Source organism: Gadus morhua, chromosome 11 (assembly GCF_902167405.1).
Source record: "Gadus morhua chromosome 11, gadMor3.0, whole genome shotgun sequence".
NCBI lineage: Eukaryota > Metazoa > Chordata > Actinopteri > Gadiformes > Gadidae > Gadus > Gadus morhua.
The window spans coordinates 15,499,711-15,514,190 of NC_044058.1; the positions used below are offsets into that span (position 1 = coordinate 15,499,711).

The 14,480-nt window shown below is 45.7% G+C and overlaps 2 protein-coding genes across 15 annotated transcripts in view; one reads left to right on the forward strand and one right to left on the reverse strand.

The window, feature by feature from the left end:
- The first annotated feature begins 885 nt into the window (after window positions 1-885).
- On the forward strand, window positions 886-6,357 carry prss35 (serine protease 35). Its single transcript, XM_030370245.1, has 2 exons — window positions 886-1,114; window positions 3,241-6,357. The coding sequence occupies exon 2, from the start codon at window positions 3,260-3,262 to the stop codon at window positions 4,547-4,549; it is 1,290 nt and encodes a 429-aa protein (XP_030226105.1). The 5' UTR covers window positions 886-1,114; window positions 3,241-3,259; the 3' UTR covers window positions 4,550-6,357.
- Window positions 6,358-6,983: 626 nt separating this feature from the next.
- Window positions 6,984-14,480, reverse strand: part of snap91a (synaptosome associated protein 91a) — a 40,578-nt gene continuing 33,081 nt past the window's right edge. For 12 of the 14 annotated variants that reach the window (XM_030370232.1, XM_030370236.1, XM_030370234.1 and 9 more), the window contains 9 exons: window positions 14,063-14,140; window positions 13,328-13,582; window positions 11,352-11,582; window positions 10,625-10,643; window positions 10,308-10,398; window positions 9,983-10,057; window positions 9,550-9,630; window positions 9,024-9,115; window positions 6,984-8,720 (listed from right to left, as the gene is read on the reverse strand). In XM_030370232.1, the coding sequence (XP_030226092.1) occupies window positions 9,032-9,115; window positions 9,550-9,630; window positions 9,983-10,057; window positions 10,308-10,398; window positions 10,625-10,643; window positions 11,352-11,582; window positions 13,328-13,582; window positions 14,063-14,140 (914 nt within the window). In that variant the 3' untranslated portion in view covers window positions 6,984-8,720; window positions 9,024-9,031. The remainder of the gene's footprint in view (window positions 8,721-9,023; window positions 9,116-9,549; window positions 9,631-9,982; window positions 10,058-10,307; window positions 10,399-10,624; window positions 10,644-11,351; window positions 11,583-13,327; window positions 13,583-14,062; window positions 14,141-14,480) is intronic. The other 2 variants (XM_030370233.1, XM_030370231.1) reach the window with 2 other exon arrangements.

The following is a 14,480-nucleotide window of genomic DNA, read 5'->3' on the forward strand; positions in this document are numbered from 1 at the left end:
TGGTGCGCTGTGAGTCCACTGAGAAGCACAGACAAATTGCGTCACCCCGTTTCATGATTTATGGAATTTGGTCCCCTAGCAATAAAGATCCAAATATTCATGAAAACACTGCCAACTTCATCTAAGATCATGTGACGGCTCATATTTCTTTTCAATATATATTTGGGTTGAGACGGTCAGGGGGAATCACACTGTGTATTTATGTTGGCCTCTGTGTTAAACACATTGTGTTCTATGTTAGGAACAAGTCATGCACATCATTGTGTGGCTGATTGGCGATGCTTGTCCGGACTGGAACGGCCAAGACGGGACATAACATGCTGTGGATATTATCAGTTGGCTTTAAAACAGTTATTCTCAATTGTTGAGTTCCAATACAACACGATACAGCAAGAAAAAAAGTTATACTACACAGCGGTATTTATGAAATGACACACTTTCTTCCTCCGATCATAAAATAAAAACTCATACTCAATTGACACTGGTTTTGTTGTTTATTTTCCCCACGTGTCTATTGTGGCCCAGGGCATGCAAAACACTAAAACGGCTGTGTTTGTTGGAGCTAAAATGGACATGGCCTATATTGTGGACCAACTCAATCCTTCAGAACAATAATGAAAGACCTCAAAATGCCATCGAGCACAAATAGCTCTAAAATACAGGCGCTTACGTGCGTTTGTGCCTGCCTGTTTGCGCCCACGGGCGCGCCGACGAGGGGACCTCCTAACTTCTAAATGGGCTGTTGCCCGCCGCTGACTTCGCCTAGTACAGCCTTCAGTGAAATTGTTTGGTCCCACCCATTTGTGAACAGCTTTTTTCGCTCATGGTGAAGAAAAAAACCTTTTCCTTCCCCCCCCCCCCCCCCCCCCCCCCCTCTCTCCTCCCTTCCTCAGCATCAAGTGCAGCCCAGGCGGACCGTCCTGGCTGCGACTTCTCCCAGCCTCTTTTCAACGCACTGAGGAGAAGGGCAGCATCAGCACCGCACCGAGCACAGGACGTCTGGGATGCAGTACTACTTTGTTTTACTTTCTTGAAAACGAACTGAAATATTTTTGTTTTGAAGACAAACAATAGAGAGCGGATTTTGGCGTATCCGTCAACCGGATGCAAGCAGGTATGATGAAGTCTTCTTGTTGTCCGACTTCTTGGAAGAGCAGCGGGAAAAGGGTCCATCTCTTTGGATTGCCATTGAAATTTTCGGTGGATGTTTGGATATTTGCAGGATTTTCTCTTGCAGAAAATCCCGTTGTCAATACTGGCCACGGTTGTCTTTTGAAGACTTACTTATTTTGGAATGGAATAAGTTCAGCGACATTTTGCAAAGTTTGCCTATAGTTTGCAGAGACAGGCTTATGAGTAGGGAATGTACCAATGTCAATTGTGACAATTTTTTACAAACTAAGATAAAATGTTGTAGAAATGTCCCTGGAATCAATAACATTCAATTATTCAAACTAAGTTGCGTTTAGTTTGAATAATATAGCAACACATTAACAGTTTTTCATTATATGCATCAATGGAGAAAATCGATGGAAGACAATTCAGGATCAATTGCGTCCATTGAATTAAATATACAATAATGCTAGTTTATGAGGGATAACCAATTATATTTGATGACGAGATTTGCAGACATTGATACACATATTTTATTCTGCTAACCCACATTGATAAAACAGGCAAACAAATCACTTAAAATGCTGTCCTGTTTAGATTAACTGAGTAAGTCCAGCACGACTATAAACTATTAACGAATTCAGCGTGTTGCAAGGCATTGATTAACGATGCTTTATTGAAAAAAAATATTGAACATTGAACTATAGTGCCATCTGTTGGTGATTCTGTAAATTTCCTTAATGGTGTGGTAAATCTCTTGGATCTAGGATGGGCTTGCCAGTTTGGTTTGGAAACCAGCTTGATTCCTCATGGAAGGGTATCAGATGTAGCAGCTTAAAGTAATATAAGGCCTTGTTTACATATGCTTTAGTCACTGTGGCAATCGTAAAAATGTAGCAGTAATTGGGAAAAAGTTTTAAAATTGAAATGTGATTCTTAATCAATGGTATTGCTATAATGCATTAACTACCTTTAGTTCTATAGTATTTCTACAATGCATTGTCGACCCTAAGCTCCCCAGGTATGAGGCAGATGGCAGTCTTTCTAGGGGTGAAGCATGAATGGTTTTCTCTGGCAGCGTCCTGCCGGTGAACCCTGGCTAGCCCACACTATTCAGCTACTGTGACGTCTTCTTCGTCCTCCCTTAAGCAACTCCATGGCGCCACATTGATCCACGATTTAGGCTATACAGTTTCCATGGTTTCTAATTGTGGTTTTGGTTTGCTGTTATACTTTTTTTTTATTAAGAATGGTCAGTGTGCTAAGTGGCAGGCCATTGCTGACCAATGCGGGAGACAGACAAAATGAGAAGCTTCGCTCTCTGTAGTCTGCTCAATGCTTTAACGCATCAGGCACAATCAGAGGATACGTTCTCATGAGCTGACGTTCACTGTAGCTAAACTGTGCTTTGATTGCCTGGCCATGCGGCCGGGAAGCTGCTCAGCACTGAGAAACCAGATACGATGGTCATTGCTGAGAAGGTTAACCGCTGTGGAGAATGCTCCAAGCCACTGTCTCAGCCCAGCGAGGGGATCATCTTCTGCCCTGTTCCCGGACCACAGCTCAGGGAACCACTTCATAAATCCTCTCCAAACCGCAAAGTTAATGTATGCATTTCCAGAGAAGTGATGATCGTTTCACTTTTAACCATAGGCCTTTTGGAAGCAAGGCAGCCGTCTGGTTTTGTGCAGAAGACAATATAGCAGACCGGTGGAGAACATGCCTGGAACGTGCCGAGGGTTAAGCAGGAACCGCAGGATACTTGCTTGGCTGGCTTGTGGTTAATTTGTGGGAGAGCGTAGATGACTCCCCCTGGGCTTCCTTTGGTTGTGTCGAGCTCCATAGTGCAGTATACTCTACTCTGGTGTGCTGCGCCCTCTTGTGGACCAAAATCGTAGAGTACAGAAGCAGACAAATAAACTTCTTGCTCGGTAAACAATCCATTTAAAAATAATTAGGATCAGATCAGAATTATATATAAATAATGAATCCATAATGATATTGGAACTCAAAATACTGAAATGTAAAAAGCGAAAAGCAAAATGTCAGACGGATGCGAAAGTACGTTGACCAGTGTCAACTATGTCAACCCCTCCAACCCCCGCTGTTTTTCCTTCCTCATTTCAGAGCCAGGCCCACCTTAACAATGGGCCTCGTAACGCGGTCCCTCCTGGTCCCGTTGGCAGTGCTGGCTGTGGTGGTGGCAGCCTCGCTGACAGAACAAGCCCCAGCAGAAGACGAGTACACCTGGCCACAGTGGGAGCTTCCCCTGGTGAGGACCAGGCGCACGGTGCCCCTCAGCAGCCCCAGCTTCTCCGCCCGCCCCCAGGCGGAGCTGAGCGCCACCTGCGGGATCGAGTGCCAGCGGCGCCTCCCCGAGCCCTCGCTGCTGGACCTGGAGCAGTTCCTCTCCTACGAGACGGTGTACGAGAACGGCACGCGCACCCTGACCTCCGTCAGCGTGCAGGGCCTCGACGCCCCCGCCCGGAACTCCTCCTCCCGACCCGCCTCCTCGGCCAAGTCCCGCCGCAAGCGCGAGGTGTACGGCATGGACACCCGCTTCACCATCGCCGACAAGCTGTACTCCACCAAGTACCCCTTCTCCACCACCGTCAAGATCTCCACCGGCTGCTCGGGGGTCCTGCTGTCGCCCAAGCACGTGCTGACGGCGGCCCACTGCATCCATGACGGGCGGGACTACCTCAGTGGGGCGCAGAAGCTCAGGGTGGGCATCCTGAAGGAGAAGTCCAGGAGAGGGAAGGGAGGAAAGGGAAAAGGAGGACGAGGAGGGAAGGGCAAGAGGAGGAAGGAGGAGGAGGGCAAAGACGAGGAGCAGCCCGAGGAGAACCAAGAGAAGGGGAAGAAGGGAAAGGGGAAGGGGAGGAAGAGCCGCAGTCGCCGCAGCGCCGACAAGGCGGACAAGCCCTCGTTCAAGTGGACCCGGGTCAAGCAGACCCAGGTCCCCAAGGGCTGGTTCAAAGGAGGCACGTCCGAGGGGGTTACGGCAGACTACGACTACGCGGTCCTGGAGCTGAAGAAGGCCCAGAAGGTGAAGCACATGGATCTGGGCGTGGTGCCCTCGGTGAAGAAGCTACCGGCCAGCAGGATCCACTTCTCAGGCTTCGACGACGATCGGCCCGGCAACCTGGTGTACCGGTTCTGCTCAGTGTCGGAGGAGTCCAAGGACCTGCTGTACCAGTACTGCGACGCCGAGGCGGGCTCCAGCGGCTCCGGGGTCTACGTCCGCCTCAAGGAGCCCGGCAAGAAGAGGTGGAAGAGGAAGATCATCGGGGTGTTCACGGGCCACCGTTGGGTGGACGCCAACGGGAACGGGCAGCAGCAGGACTTCAACGTGGCCGTGAGGATTACACCGCTCAAGTATGCCCAGATCTGCTATTGGGTGCACGGGGACTCCAGCCAGTGCCGGGCCGCCTAAGGACACACACATTGCCCAGATACACATGTACACACACACATTTACAAACACTCTTACACACACATACATACAGACACACAAACACACACAAACACACACACACACACACACACACACACACACACACACACACACACACACACACACACACACACACACACACTCAAAAGCAAACACAGACACATATTCAGCAGGAAACACACATGCAAACAAACAAACACAAGCGTACAAATACGTATACAGAGACAAACACAAACACAAACAAACACGCCTCAAAAACCATTCACCAGACATCTCACTACGATCGGAGCACTCATAAAGAAAGCAGTGCTAGGTCACTTTACTGTCAATCTAAACTCCCTCAGCTGAAAAGGGGACTTGTCACACTAATTGACGGTATCAATATCAATATGTCACAGAAACCTGTATGCGTGTAGCACATGCAAGCAGACAACCCACGGCATCTACAGACCGACATTCAGAAAAACAAAGAGTCCCAAATACGAACACATATGCGCTTACATTCACACATGCATCCCTTCACAGACACAAAGCCGCAAAGACTCCATGTTGACAATACCAGGAACTTGCAAACTCAACGGGTGCTAAGGCTTAGCAGCTCTTCTAATTTATTTAAACAAACAAAAAACAAAAAATATCATTATTATGTATTTACAGATAAATTAGGTGCCTTTTTTAAAAAATGTATATATTTAAATGTTATAAATTGCTCTATATTGGCAAATCCTCACATAACAGCAATGTTTCCAATAAAAGTTTTACTATTCTGCATTTTTTTGGTGGGGAGCATAATTCATACAAAGCAAATGCATCGGCCTTAACACAAGACAACACAACAAGACCCAGGAAAAAATATTTTTTCTTATGAATTTACTATATTAAAATATTGAAAAGAGGAACGTTTTTATGATGATTTTTTATACTCGAAGTCCAGTGTTTTCTGTATATCTAGCTTTAAGCATATTTTTCTCTTCTTTGTTTGTTTTATCCGTTTTTGTTTGTCAACCACCTTTGAAACCATCATTTATATTTCTTTCTAAATAATTAAGTAAATATTCCCAGACTGGTTATGGTATGAAACTCATCACTTAGTCTCTGCTCCTCCAAAGAGGTGAACTGCGGATTCATTGTTGTTTCAGTGGTGCTTATCAAGATAAATGGTGCTAATGTTTAGTTTATTTGTTTATTAAGTGTTTTGGGGGAGAGTGTACTTGAGTAGACTCGTCAGATAATATTTTCATTTTGGCTCCCTCATGTGGAGGTTTGTCACACAGCACTGTAAAACTCAATTTTCACATCAACTTTTTAGATTGCCGCATTAGGTATATAGTTAAACTAAATCCTATCGTCAAATTTTAAAAAAAATTCCAGTGTGTGTTGAATTTCAACTCCTGTATTGTATAGGCTTAAGATATTGTTGAATGAAGTTCCATAATTCATTTTGAATTCCTAACAGTGTTGATGCAGAGTGAAACAGACCAACCATTAAACCAAGATTACAATATAGCGTGTTACTTTGTGTGTTCATGAACACCTTCTTGCCTAACGTCAAAGTTCTATATTTATTCATGGAAATTCGGTATATTATGAAATTCTATGTTTTGTTGACATTCTATGCACAAAGGATTGCAGGACAATGCAGCCTTTTATCTATGAACAAGATGGCGACTTTTAGCATCTCTTTGAACTCCTGTCTCCCTCTTTCATCTCCTCTTCTCGTCTCAAATTAATATTTTCTATTCTCATTTCAAATAAATTGCAAAGCATTGCTCAGCAAATTAAATATACCTCTGGCTGGTTATTCCACTTGTTGCAATTGAAAGCAAACAACCTCTTACTACTAATCTAAAACGTCACTGTGTACGTTTTTCCATTTGCAGCTTGTAGTGGCTTGAGTTTTTGCTACAGTACATTCTTTAATAGCCATGCATTATTTCATATAATGTAATGGTTGGATCTTTCATGCCAGTCACTTTAACCTGCTTCCGTTACGTTTTTTAATTTTTTTAACAAATATTGCAGATTAATCAATTTAATTGTGTAATAGATAATTAATTGTGTGCACGGAAGGGGATTAGGGCCACAAGTGATTTTCTTTTTTGAGTTCTGAGTTTATAATCAGAATTCTGAGAATAAAGCCAGAATTCTGAGAATAAAGCCAGAATTCTTACTATATAAAATCACTTGTGGCCCTATCCTCTTCCGTCTACGTGACCCCTCGGCCCGAACCCGCAAAAACATGCTTGAGACCGATTTATTCGGTCAGCATGTGGTTCCCATCCTGTATGTCGCAAAGCGACTCTCATTGAACTTGGTTCCTTATAGGTAGCCTTTAAGGAACTTCCCTACTTAGCATGTGAGATGAAAATCAGATTTCGGACTAAATTGTCATTAGGAATAGTGAGCATCCGTGGGCAGTTTGTTCCGTCATCGGGTTTATTGCATTTCATAGGGCTTACATGCACTGGGTAGGGCCATCGTAAATAAAATAAACAAAATGAAACAACATAAAAATAGCATTTTTTCATCCCACCATTTAGTCATCCAATTGTCTTCCCACCAGTTGCTAAAATGGTCCATTGAAGTTACACAACAATACGCACACAAATGTTTATATTAACGGGGGTATATAAAGAGGTATACACCACAGGACTTGGTACTCGCTGGTAATACACAGCCATTCAAACACAGGTCAACGCCAAGAACAAAGTTGGGTCTAGTTGAAAAGTTCATGGAACTAGGACACACTGTGCATGAGAATGATTCGTTTGAAGCCCCTACCCCCTCCCGAAGAGTCCCACAATACACAGCGTTTCACTGGTTCACTGTTACTGACGACGGCTGGACAGAAGCAGGACCAGGGGGTTCAAAGAAACATGTAGAAAAGGAAAGGGGTACCTGATGGCTCATCAATCTGCTGTGTCCTTTCTTCAACGCATCCAATCACACGCACCATGACCAGTTAAGAGCCATTTTTCTTTAAAGCACATACAATGGTTATGGATAAAACAAAAACAATGTCATGGACAGTATCAAAAATGGCAAGTTGTGTGTGAGTGTAGATGAGTCACACGGGTCAGTTGTTCACATGGCAACCGTGATCCAATTGACCGGCGTGAATGAGTTATTCTATATTGTTTTGAAGAGATAATATGTTGAGGAAATATGTTGAGGATAAATACCAATGTTAGTGAATATTAACAATATGTGATACTAAAAAAAAGACACGACAAATCATGGAGCACAATATTGACCGAAACATTTTAAAGGCTGTGGATGAAAAATAACAAATGGATGAAACATACAATTATCTTGTACAATTAGCTTTAGAAGCCCATAAATGTTTCTTACTATACAGATACCATCTATCAGGATTTATATTTGTCACTTAATTCTCCCAAACAATGACAGAAAATCAGATAATTCTCACAAGATTTCATAAATTCCTATCGGATCACATGTATATTTCTTCTCCACAGACATACAGAATACAGACACAATCCTTACATTTGTCAGAGAAATGTATGTACATCAAAAAAGACCCTTTTGTAAACGACACACTACACGTTTTGTTTGTTGGTCTGTTCTTCTGTTTGTTTCCAAACTAATGTGAGTTTTTTTTTTCTTTTTTTTTACCATTGCCCAAGAAGAGCAGGAAAAGGAAAAGAGTTGCCCTCACATTCGCAAAGTACGCAGAGTTAGACGGGATTATGGGTGGGGTTTAGGACACATGACGCACATCCGAACCAAATTCAAACGGCAAACACTGGTAACGAAGAATCAGAAAACACACACTCCTTAACCTTCTCTCAGTTACTTTTGTATATATTTTTTCTGTGTTTTCTCAGCTTTGGCTTAGACCAAGGATTATTACATTGACATAAGCACACGCTTGTAGTTTAGTATTTTTTTTCTCCATCTTTTATATATAGATAAACCGCTAGTGTTCACTTTCACATTTTGTGCTACGACATCACACTGGAATGAGGGAGGGGTAGGGCTGGGGTCAGGGGGATACCGGGCCGGGGATGAAGAAAAGGGGTTTTAAGAAGCTAAAGGGGATGTTGGGGGGGGTCTCTGGTATCTTGGGATTAACGGCGACATCCGGCAAACGGGATGAGAGCTCAGTCTGCTCCCCAAACAGCAGTATCTAAAAGAGAGAGGGAGAGATACAGTCATTCAAACTGTTGATTTAAAGGTGGTCTAGGTGAGATTTATTATTTGAGTGAAACGCCGTAGAAATGCCGTAGCAATCCATCGGCTATTAGTGAGTGCATGCTCCGTTAGAATTTCTCCCTATCTGAGAGTGGAGAGGTGTTCTTTGGGGTGGGGTTGCCGTCCAAAACTTGCTAACTCTTTTCGGCCCTCTCTCTTTTCAAATCTTCTCTACATGACCTATATTATTCTTATCTTCTGTTGAAAACCAAAGGTCCTGACTGTGCTCAGCACCCACCTGAGGCTTTATAAGAAGTCTTTGAGGTCCAGTTCTGCCAGAGGGTCCTTGGGTTTCTTGGGACTTTGGCCGGCAGGTCCTTGAGAAATCTGCTTGATAGAGAGAGCAAACGACTAGTGGTAATGATCAATAAAAAATACACACTATGTATAATATAACTGTACAGTGTAAAGTCCTATAAAATCTGTAGTGTATATGTAGGCCGTTACATGTAGTGTGTGTGTATGTGTGTGTGTGTGTGTGTGTGTGTGTGTGTGTGTGTCTGTGTCTGTGTCTGTGTCTGTGTCTGTGTGTGTGTGTGTGTGTGTGTGTGTGTGTGTGTGTGTGTGTGCATGGTATGTGTATGTGTATATGTGTGTGTGTGTGTGTGTGTGTCTCTGTGTGTGTGTGTGTGCGCGTGCGTGCGTGTGTGTCTGTGCGCGCGTGTCTGTGTGTGCGCGCGTGTCTGTGTGCGCGCGTGCGTGCGTGCGTGCGTGCGTGCGTGCGTGCGTGCGTGTGTGTGTGTGTGTGTGTGTGTGTGGTTTACCGGAGCCCCTGGTGCCGAGGCCATGCCAGTGAAGGGTGGTCTCATCATGGGCTGGCCCATCATCGGCTGACCCATCATGGGCTGGAGCGGAAGAACAGAAACCATCAGATTTTCAGCTACAGAAACTGTAGAGCAGTTGGCCCATTTCCACAAGGGGGCGCCACAGAGTTGCCCTGAGGAGGCTAGGAATTGTAACTTTGATAAAGATACTGAATGCATACAAAAAAGGAATTAACATTCTATCATTTGGCCGACACATATATCATACAACTTATCAGTGAGGAGAAAAAACACAAAAAAATTGTAAAAGAGCATGCATCCTATCTCATTCATAGTGATTTACAACACTGATGAAGGCGAAACATGTATTGAAGGCAGGAAGAACCTCTGGTTATGGTTTACAAAAATGCTTCATCATATCATAAATGCTCACCATGCCATAACCAGACTGTGAGCCAAGCGGTGGCCCCCTGGCTCCAGCAGGGGGCGCTGCAGAGGTGGCACCGGCCTAGGATTCCAAGGAAGAAGAGACATTAACAATACTCCATTTTAAAATACAGACTACATTCAGACTACTTTTCTAAAATACCCCGGTAATTATTTAATTATTATGTTCTTTCATTATGGTGCGAAACCATGAAGCATTTTCATCAGGTTTTGATAAAAAAAAAAGATTGTCACTACAGAAAAAAAACAACCACAACTAAAATGTTACTATCCACTATGAATAATATCTAGAGTGAAATGCGGGCTCATACCAACGGGGCTGCAGGTGTACCCCAGCTGGAAGGGGCTACCTTGGGGGTCCAGTTGGCCCCTCCTGTGAGTTTCTTCTCACTGTTTGGGTCCCTGGAAGGAGAACCAGTTAGCCAAGCTGTGTCAAATGGTGGAGCCTTACTGTACATCAAGGAGCTATGGATCACTGTGTACAAGATTCCAGAGTTGTTTTCATCAAAGGTCCAATAAAACACAGGGTAGTTGCATTGGAATTATTACAGTATATAATTCCATTAATAACTAAAGCTACTTGATCAAAAAATCAAAAAAACACACGCAAAACAACACATTAACTTACCTTTTCTTCATTCCGAGGTCTGCATAATAAAAAATAGAAACAGGGATCAACCGAAGACAACCAACAACTGGCCAACTGTGGTTTTGTTTGTTGGTTTATTTCAGTTACATATCAGTTACATTTCCCATTACTGCCTCTCCATACTGCCTACCCCCAGGTCACCCACACTGCCTACCCCCAGGGCCTCCACACTGCCTACCCCCAGGTCCTCCACACTGCCTACCCCCAGGTCCTCCACACTGCCTACCCCCAGGTCCTCCACACTGCCCACCCCCAGGTCCTCCACACTGCCTATCCCCAGTTCATCCACACTGCCTACCCCCAGGTCCTCCACACTGCCTACCCCCAGGTCACCCACACTGCTTACCCCCAGGTCACCCACACTGCCTACCCCCAGGTCCTCCACACTGCCTACCCCCAGGTCCTCCACACTGCCTACCCCCAGGTCACCCACACTGCTTACCCCCAGGTCACCCACACTGCCTACCCCCAGGTCCTCCACACTGCCTACCCCCAGGTCACCCACACTGCTTACCCCCAGGTCTCCCACACTGCCTACCCCCAGGTCCTCCACACTGTCTACCCCCAGGTCACCCACACTGCCTACCCCCAGGTCACCCACACTGCTTACCCCCAGGTCACCCACACTGCCTACCCCCAGGTCCTCCACACTGTCTACCCCCAGGTCCTCCACACTGTCTACCCCCAGGTCATCCACACTGCCTACCTCCCACGAGGTTGGCCAGGGACGAGTCCAGGTCCCCTACGATGGTTTTAGTAGGTGGAGGCGTCGGTGGGGGGGCCGCCGCCATGCCCATGCCCATGCCCATGCCCATGCCCATGCCCATGCCCGAGACGGGGGTCCCGAGGCTGCCTGACACGCTCCCACCCCCGGTGCTGCCCCCGGTGCTCTGGGGTGTTATGGCGGGCATCAGCAGGTCACCTATTCCACCAAACACTTAGGAGGACAGGAAGGACAAGCATGAAATACAAGGAGGCATGGAGGTACAGAGAAGTAACCCCAATAATGAACAACACCGGTCTTGCAGATTATACCATTGAAACCATCGCTCAAGGCTTCACCAAGACCTCTTTTACCAATGTTATTACTCTTTAGCACATTTAGCCTGAGCGGGCATTGAACATGCATGCGCCAGTCTTGAGAGTATACAACCTCAGTGGCACTTTTGTCTTTTTTTAAATGTTGTTTCGTAAAGTACTTGAATTGTAATTTGCTGTCCTATTGTCCACTAATTCTCAGACTGACATTCATACATAAACGTAGACAATTATATTGGTAGATCACTGATTTAGTGAAGCCAGGAGAAACAGCTACGATGGTTCCATCCCCCAAACTGATTGGTCCTGTAAGCAGGGTAGAACAGGGGTAGGACCAGGCTGTGCTTTTGGTAAGGGGGGTCAAATGTCCACGCTACACAGCCCCACCAAGTCGGCTACACACTGCATGCGGCATTTACATGAGGGAAGGGGGACACACACAAAAAATGACTGCAATGCCATTTGTCTGGTATCCATGAGAGAGCACGATTCAATCTGTGAGTCACTCCCTGAATAGGTTGGGGGGCAAATGAGGTAGAGCAGTGCAGCCTGTCTCATGCATCTGAAGGAAGGGAGGGGAATGCAGTCATACATGCCAAACAGGGCTACAAATACTTGCTTAAAAGGAATTTGGTTCCGTATGTGTGTCTGTGTGTGGTCTAGCTTAAAGTACCCATGCTGCACGTTCCATAGCGTTTGGGGGGCTGGGGGGGGGGGGGGGGCATAGAAACTCACCCATTATATATTAGAAGTAAGCAAGCAAGCAGAAAGCCCTCAGCAGAGAGAGACAGAACAGAGGGGAGGGAGTGAGTGGTGGTGGGTGTACGGGGGGGGGGTTGCAGCAGCAGAAGATGAAGAAGAAGAAGAAGAAGAAGAAGAAGAAGAAGAAGAAGAAGAAGAAGAAGAAGAAGAAGAAGAAGAAGAAGAAGAGGAAGAAGAGGAAGAAAGGCAGATTTGAGTTACATATGTAGAGCAAGAAAATAAGCAGAGCGGGCCGTTTGTTGGCCAGCGAGAAGGAGGAGAGAGAGTTGATCGACAGATCCGCAGATCAGGAGAGAATGGAATTGCGAGGGCTAGAATTATGGATCAATTCTATAGAGACGGATAGAGAGCGAGAGAGATGGATAGAGAGCGATTGAGAGAAAGTGATGGAGGGAATGAGAAAGCAATGGAGTGAAAGCGATGTAGAAAGCCAGAGAGATGGGGAGAACGTTTGCGACTAAAGGGAGGCAGCAGCAGTAAGGCGTTAGCTTGCTGTGACCGTGGTCAGTGACCGTGGCTTGCCATGCTCTGAGGTAACGAGGACCCCTCGCACCACTCATGCGCAAAGAAAAAATGCAGTGAGTCAAGACCAGAGCAACCGAACCGCTAGGCTAACAGACCACAGCTATGACAAAGCGCCAGAACCGCTAGGCTAACAGACCACGGCTAAGACAATGCGCCAGGCTTACTTTACAAACCAATTCACAGATGTAAAACACATTTAAAAATAGAAAGGCTTTAATGACTTTGGACTGAATACAACATTGGACTGAATAAATGTAATGCTATTCTACATGTTGTGCCACAAAGGTGTTGTAACAGAATAATCGTTGATACAAATGAAGAAGAAAAGAATTTCACGCTCATTAATCCTCCACTTACTCGAAGCATCAAAGCCACCAGAGGGCGCTGGAGCCATCGTGGGCTCCATGGTAGCTGCCGGTACCATGATGGGCACCACGGGAACTGAAGCTGGCATCGGGGGCGTGGGGGAAGGCAAGGAGCCCAGGGCCTCAAAACCAGACTCCAGGAGGTCGTTCTGGAGGGGGGCCAGGGCCGGAGCCATGGCCGGAGCCAGGGCCGGGGCTAGGGTCAGGGCCGGGGCAGCTGTTGGCGCCAGACTGGGGGAGATCAGTCCTGGGTGAGACCAATAGAAATATACATCAATAAATACAGTAATATATAACATTAAATAACAGACAGGCTTCAATCAGAAAGGTTGAGAAATTGAATTTGAAAAAGCAATGAATTACAGTCAGTAATAGGGTCAAATAAATGAGTATCCTAACATATTATAACTTATAACGATGATAACAAAGTATTACATGAGGATTTGGGATTATAAATGACATATCCCGGCTAATAAGCAACTGTAATAGAAAGGTACTTCAACTGTACTACAACCAGATTACGATGAGCGCTCCAATTTGTGTTCCACGTGATGTTTGAGCGATCCAAACTTTAATTAAAACACATTCTGAAAATGAATCAGACACGCAAGCGTAGCGGGCTCACGTTTACAGTAAAACCACAACCGGCAAAAAGTCTAAAAGTTCGCAATCGCAGACTGACGGCTGTGAAGGAGCACCAGACTGACGGACTGACAGAAACACACACCTCCCAGCAGGTCCACAGCTTCCACAGGGCCAGTGGGTGCTGAGCTGGGTGCTGCGTCGCTGGGACCGCTGAAGTCATCTGTAAGGGTCGTCCCGTTCGCCAGAGGGCCGCATGGAGGGAGAAAAGGGGTTTAGAAGCAGTCAGCCTCGGGACTTTCCCACTGGGACAAGTGAGGGGGAACACCAGGTCGCACAGGGTGTGTTGTTGTACTGTGTAGCCACACACAGCCACTCCGCACAGTCGAGGAAAGTTTCAATCATGTGACCTGAAGTTCCATAAAGGAAGTTCAAGCCCGCGGTCATGGGAATCTTGACCAAACATTCTAGAAGGACCAACTAGCCATGTTGTTGTCATTGTTGTAATAGTGGTGAAAACATACCAAGATGGTGGCTTGGAATGTGCGTGACATCATGCGATA

Coding starts and splice junctions, on each gene's coding strand:
- prss35 (XM_030370245.1), top strand. CDS start 3,260: ATGGGCCTCGTAACGCGGTCCCTCCTGGTCCCGTTGGCAGTGCTGGCT.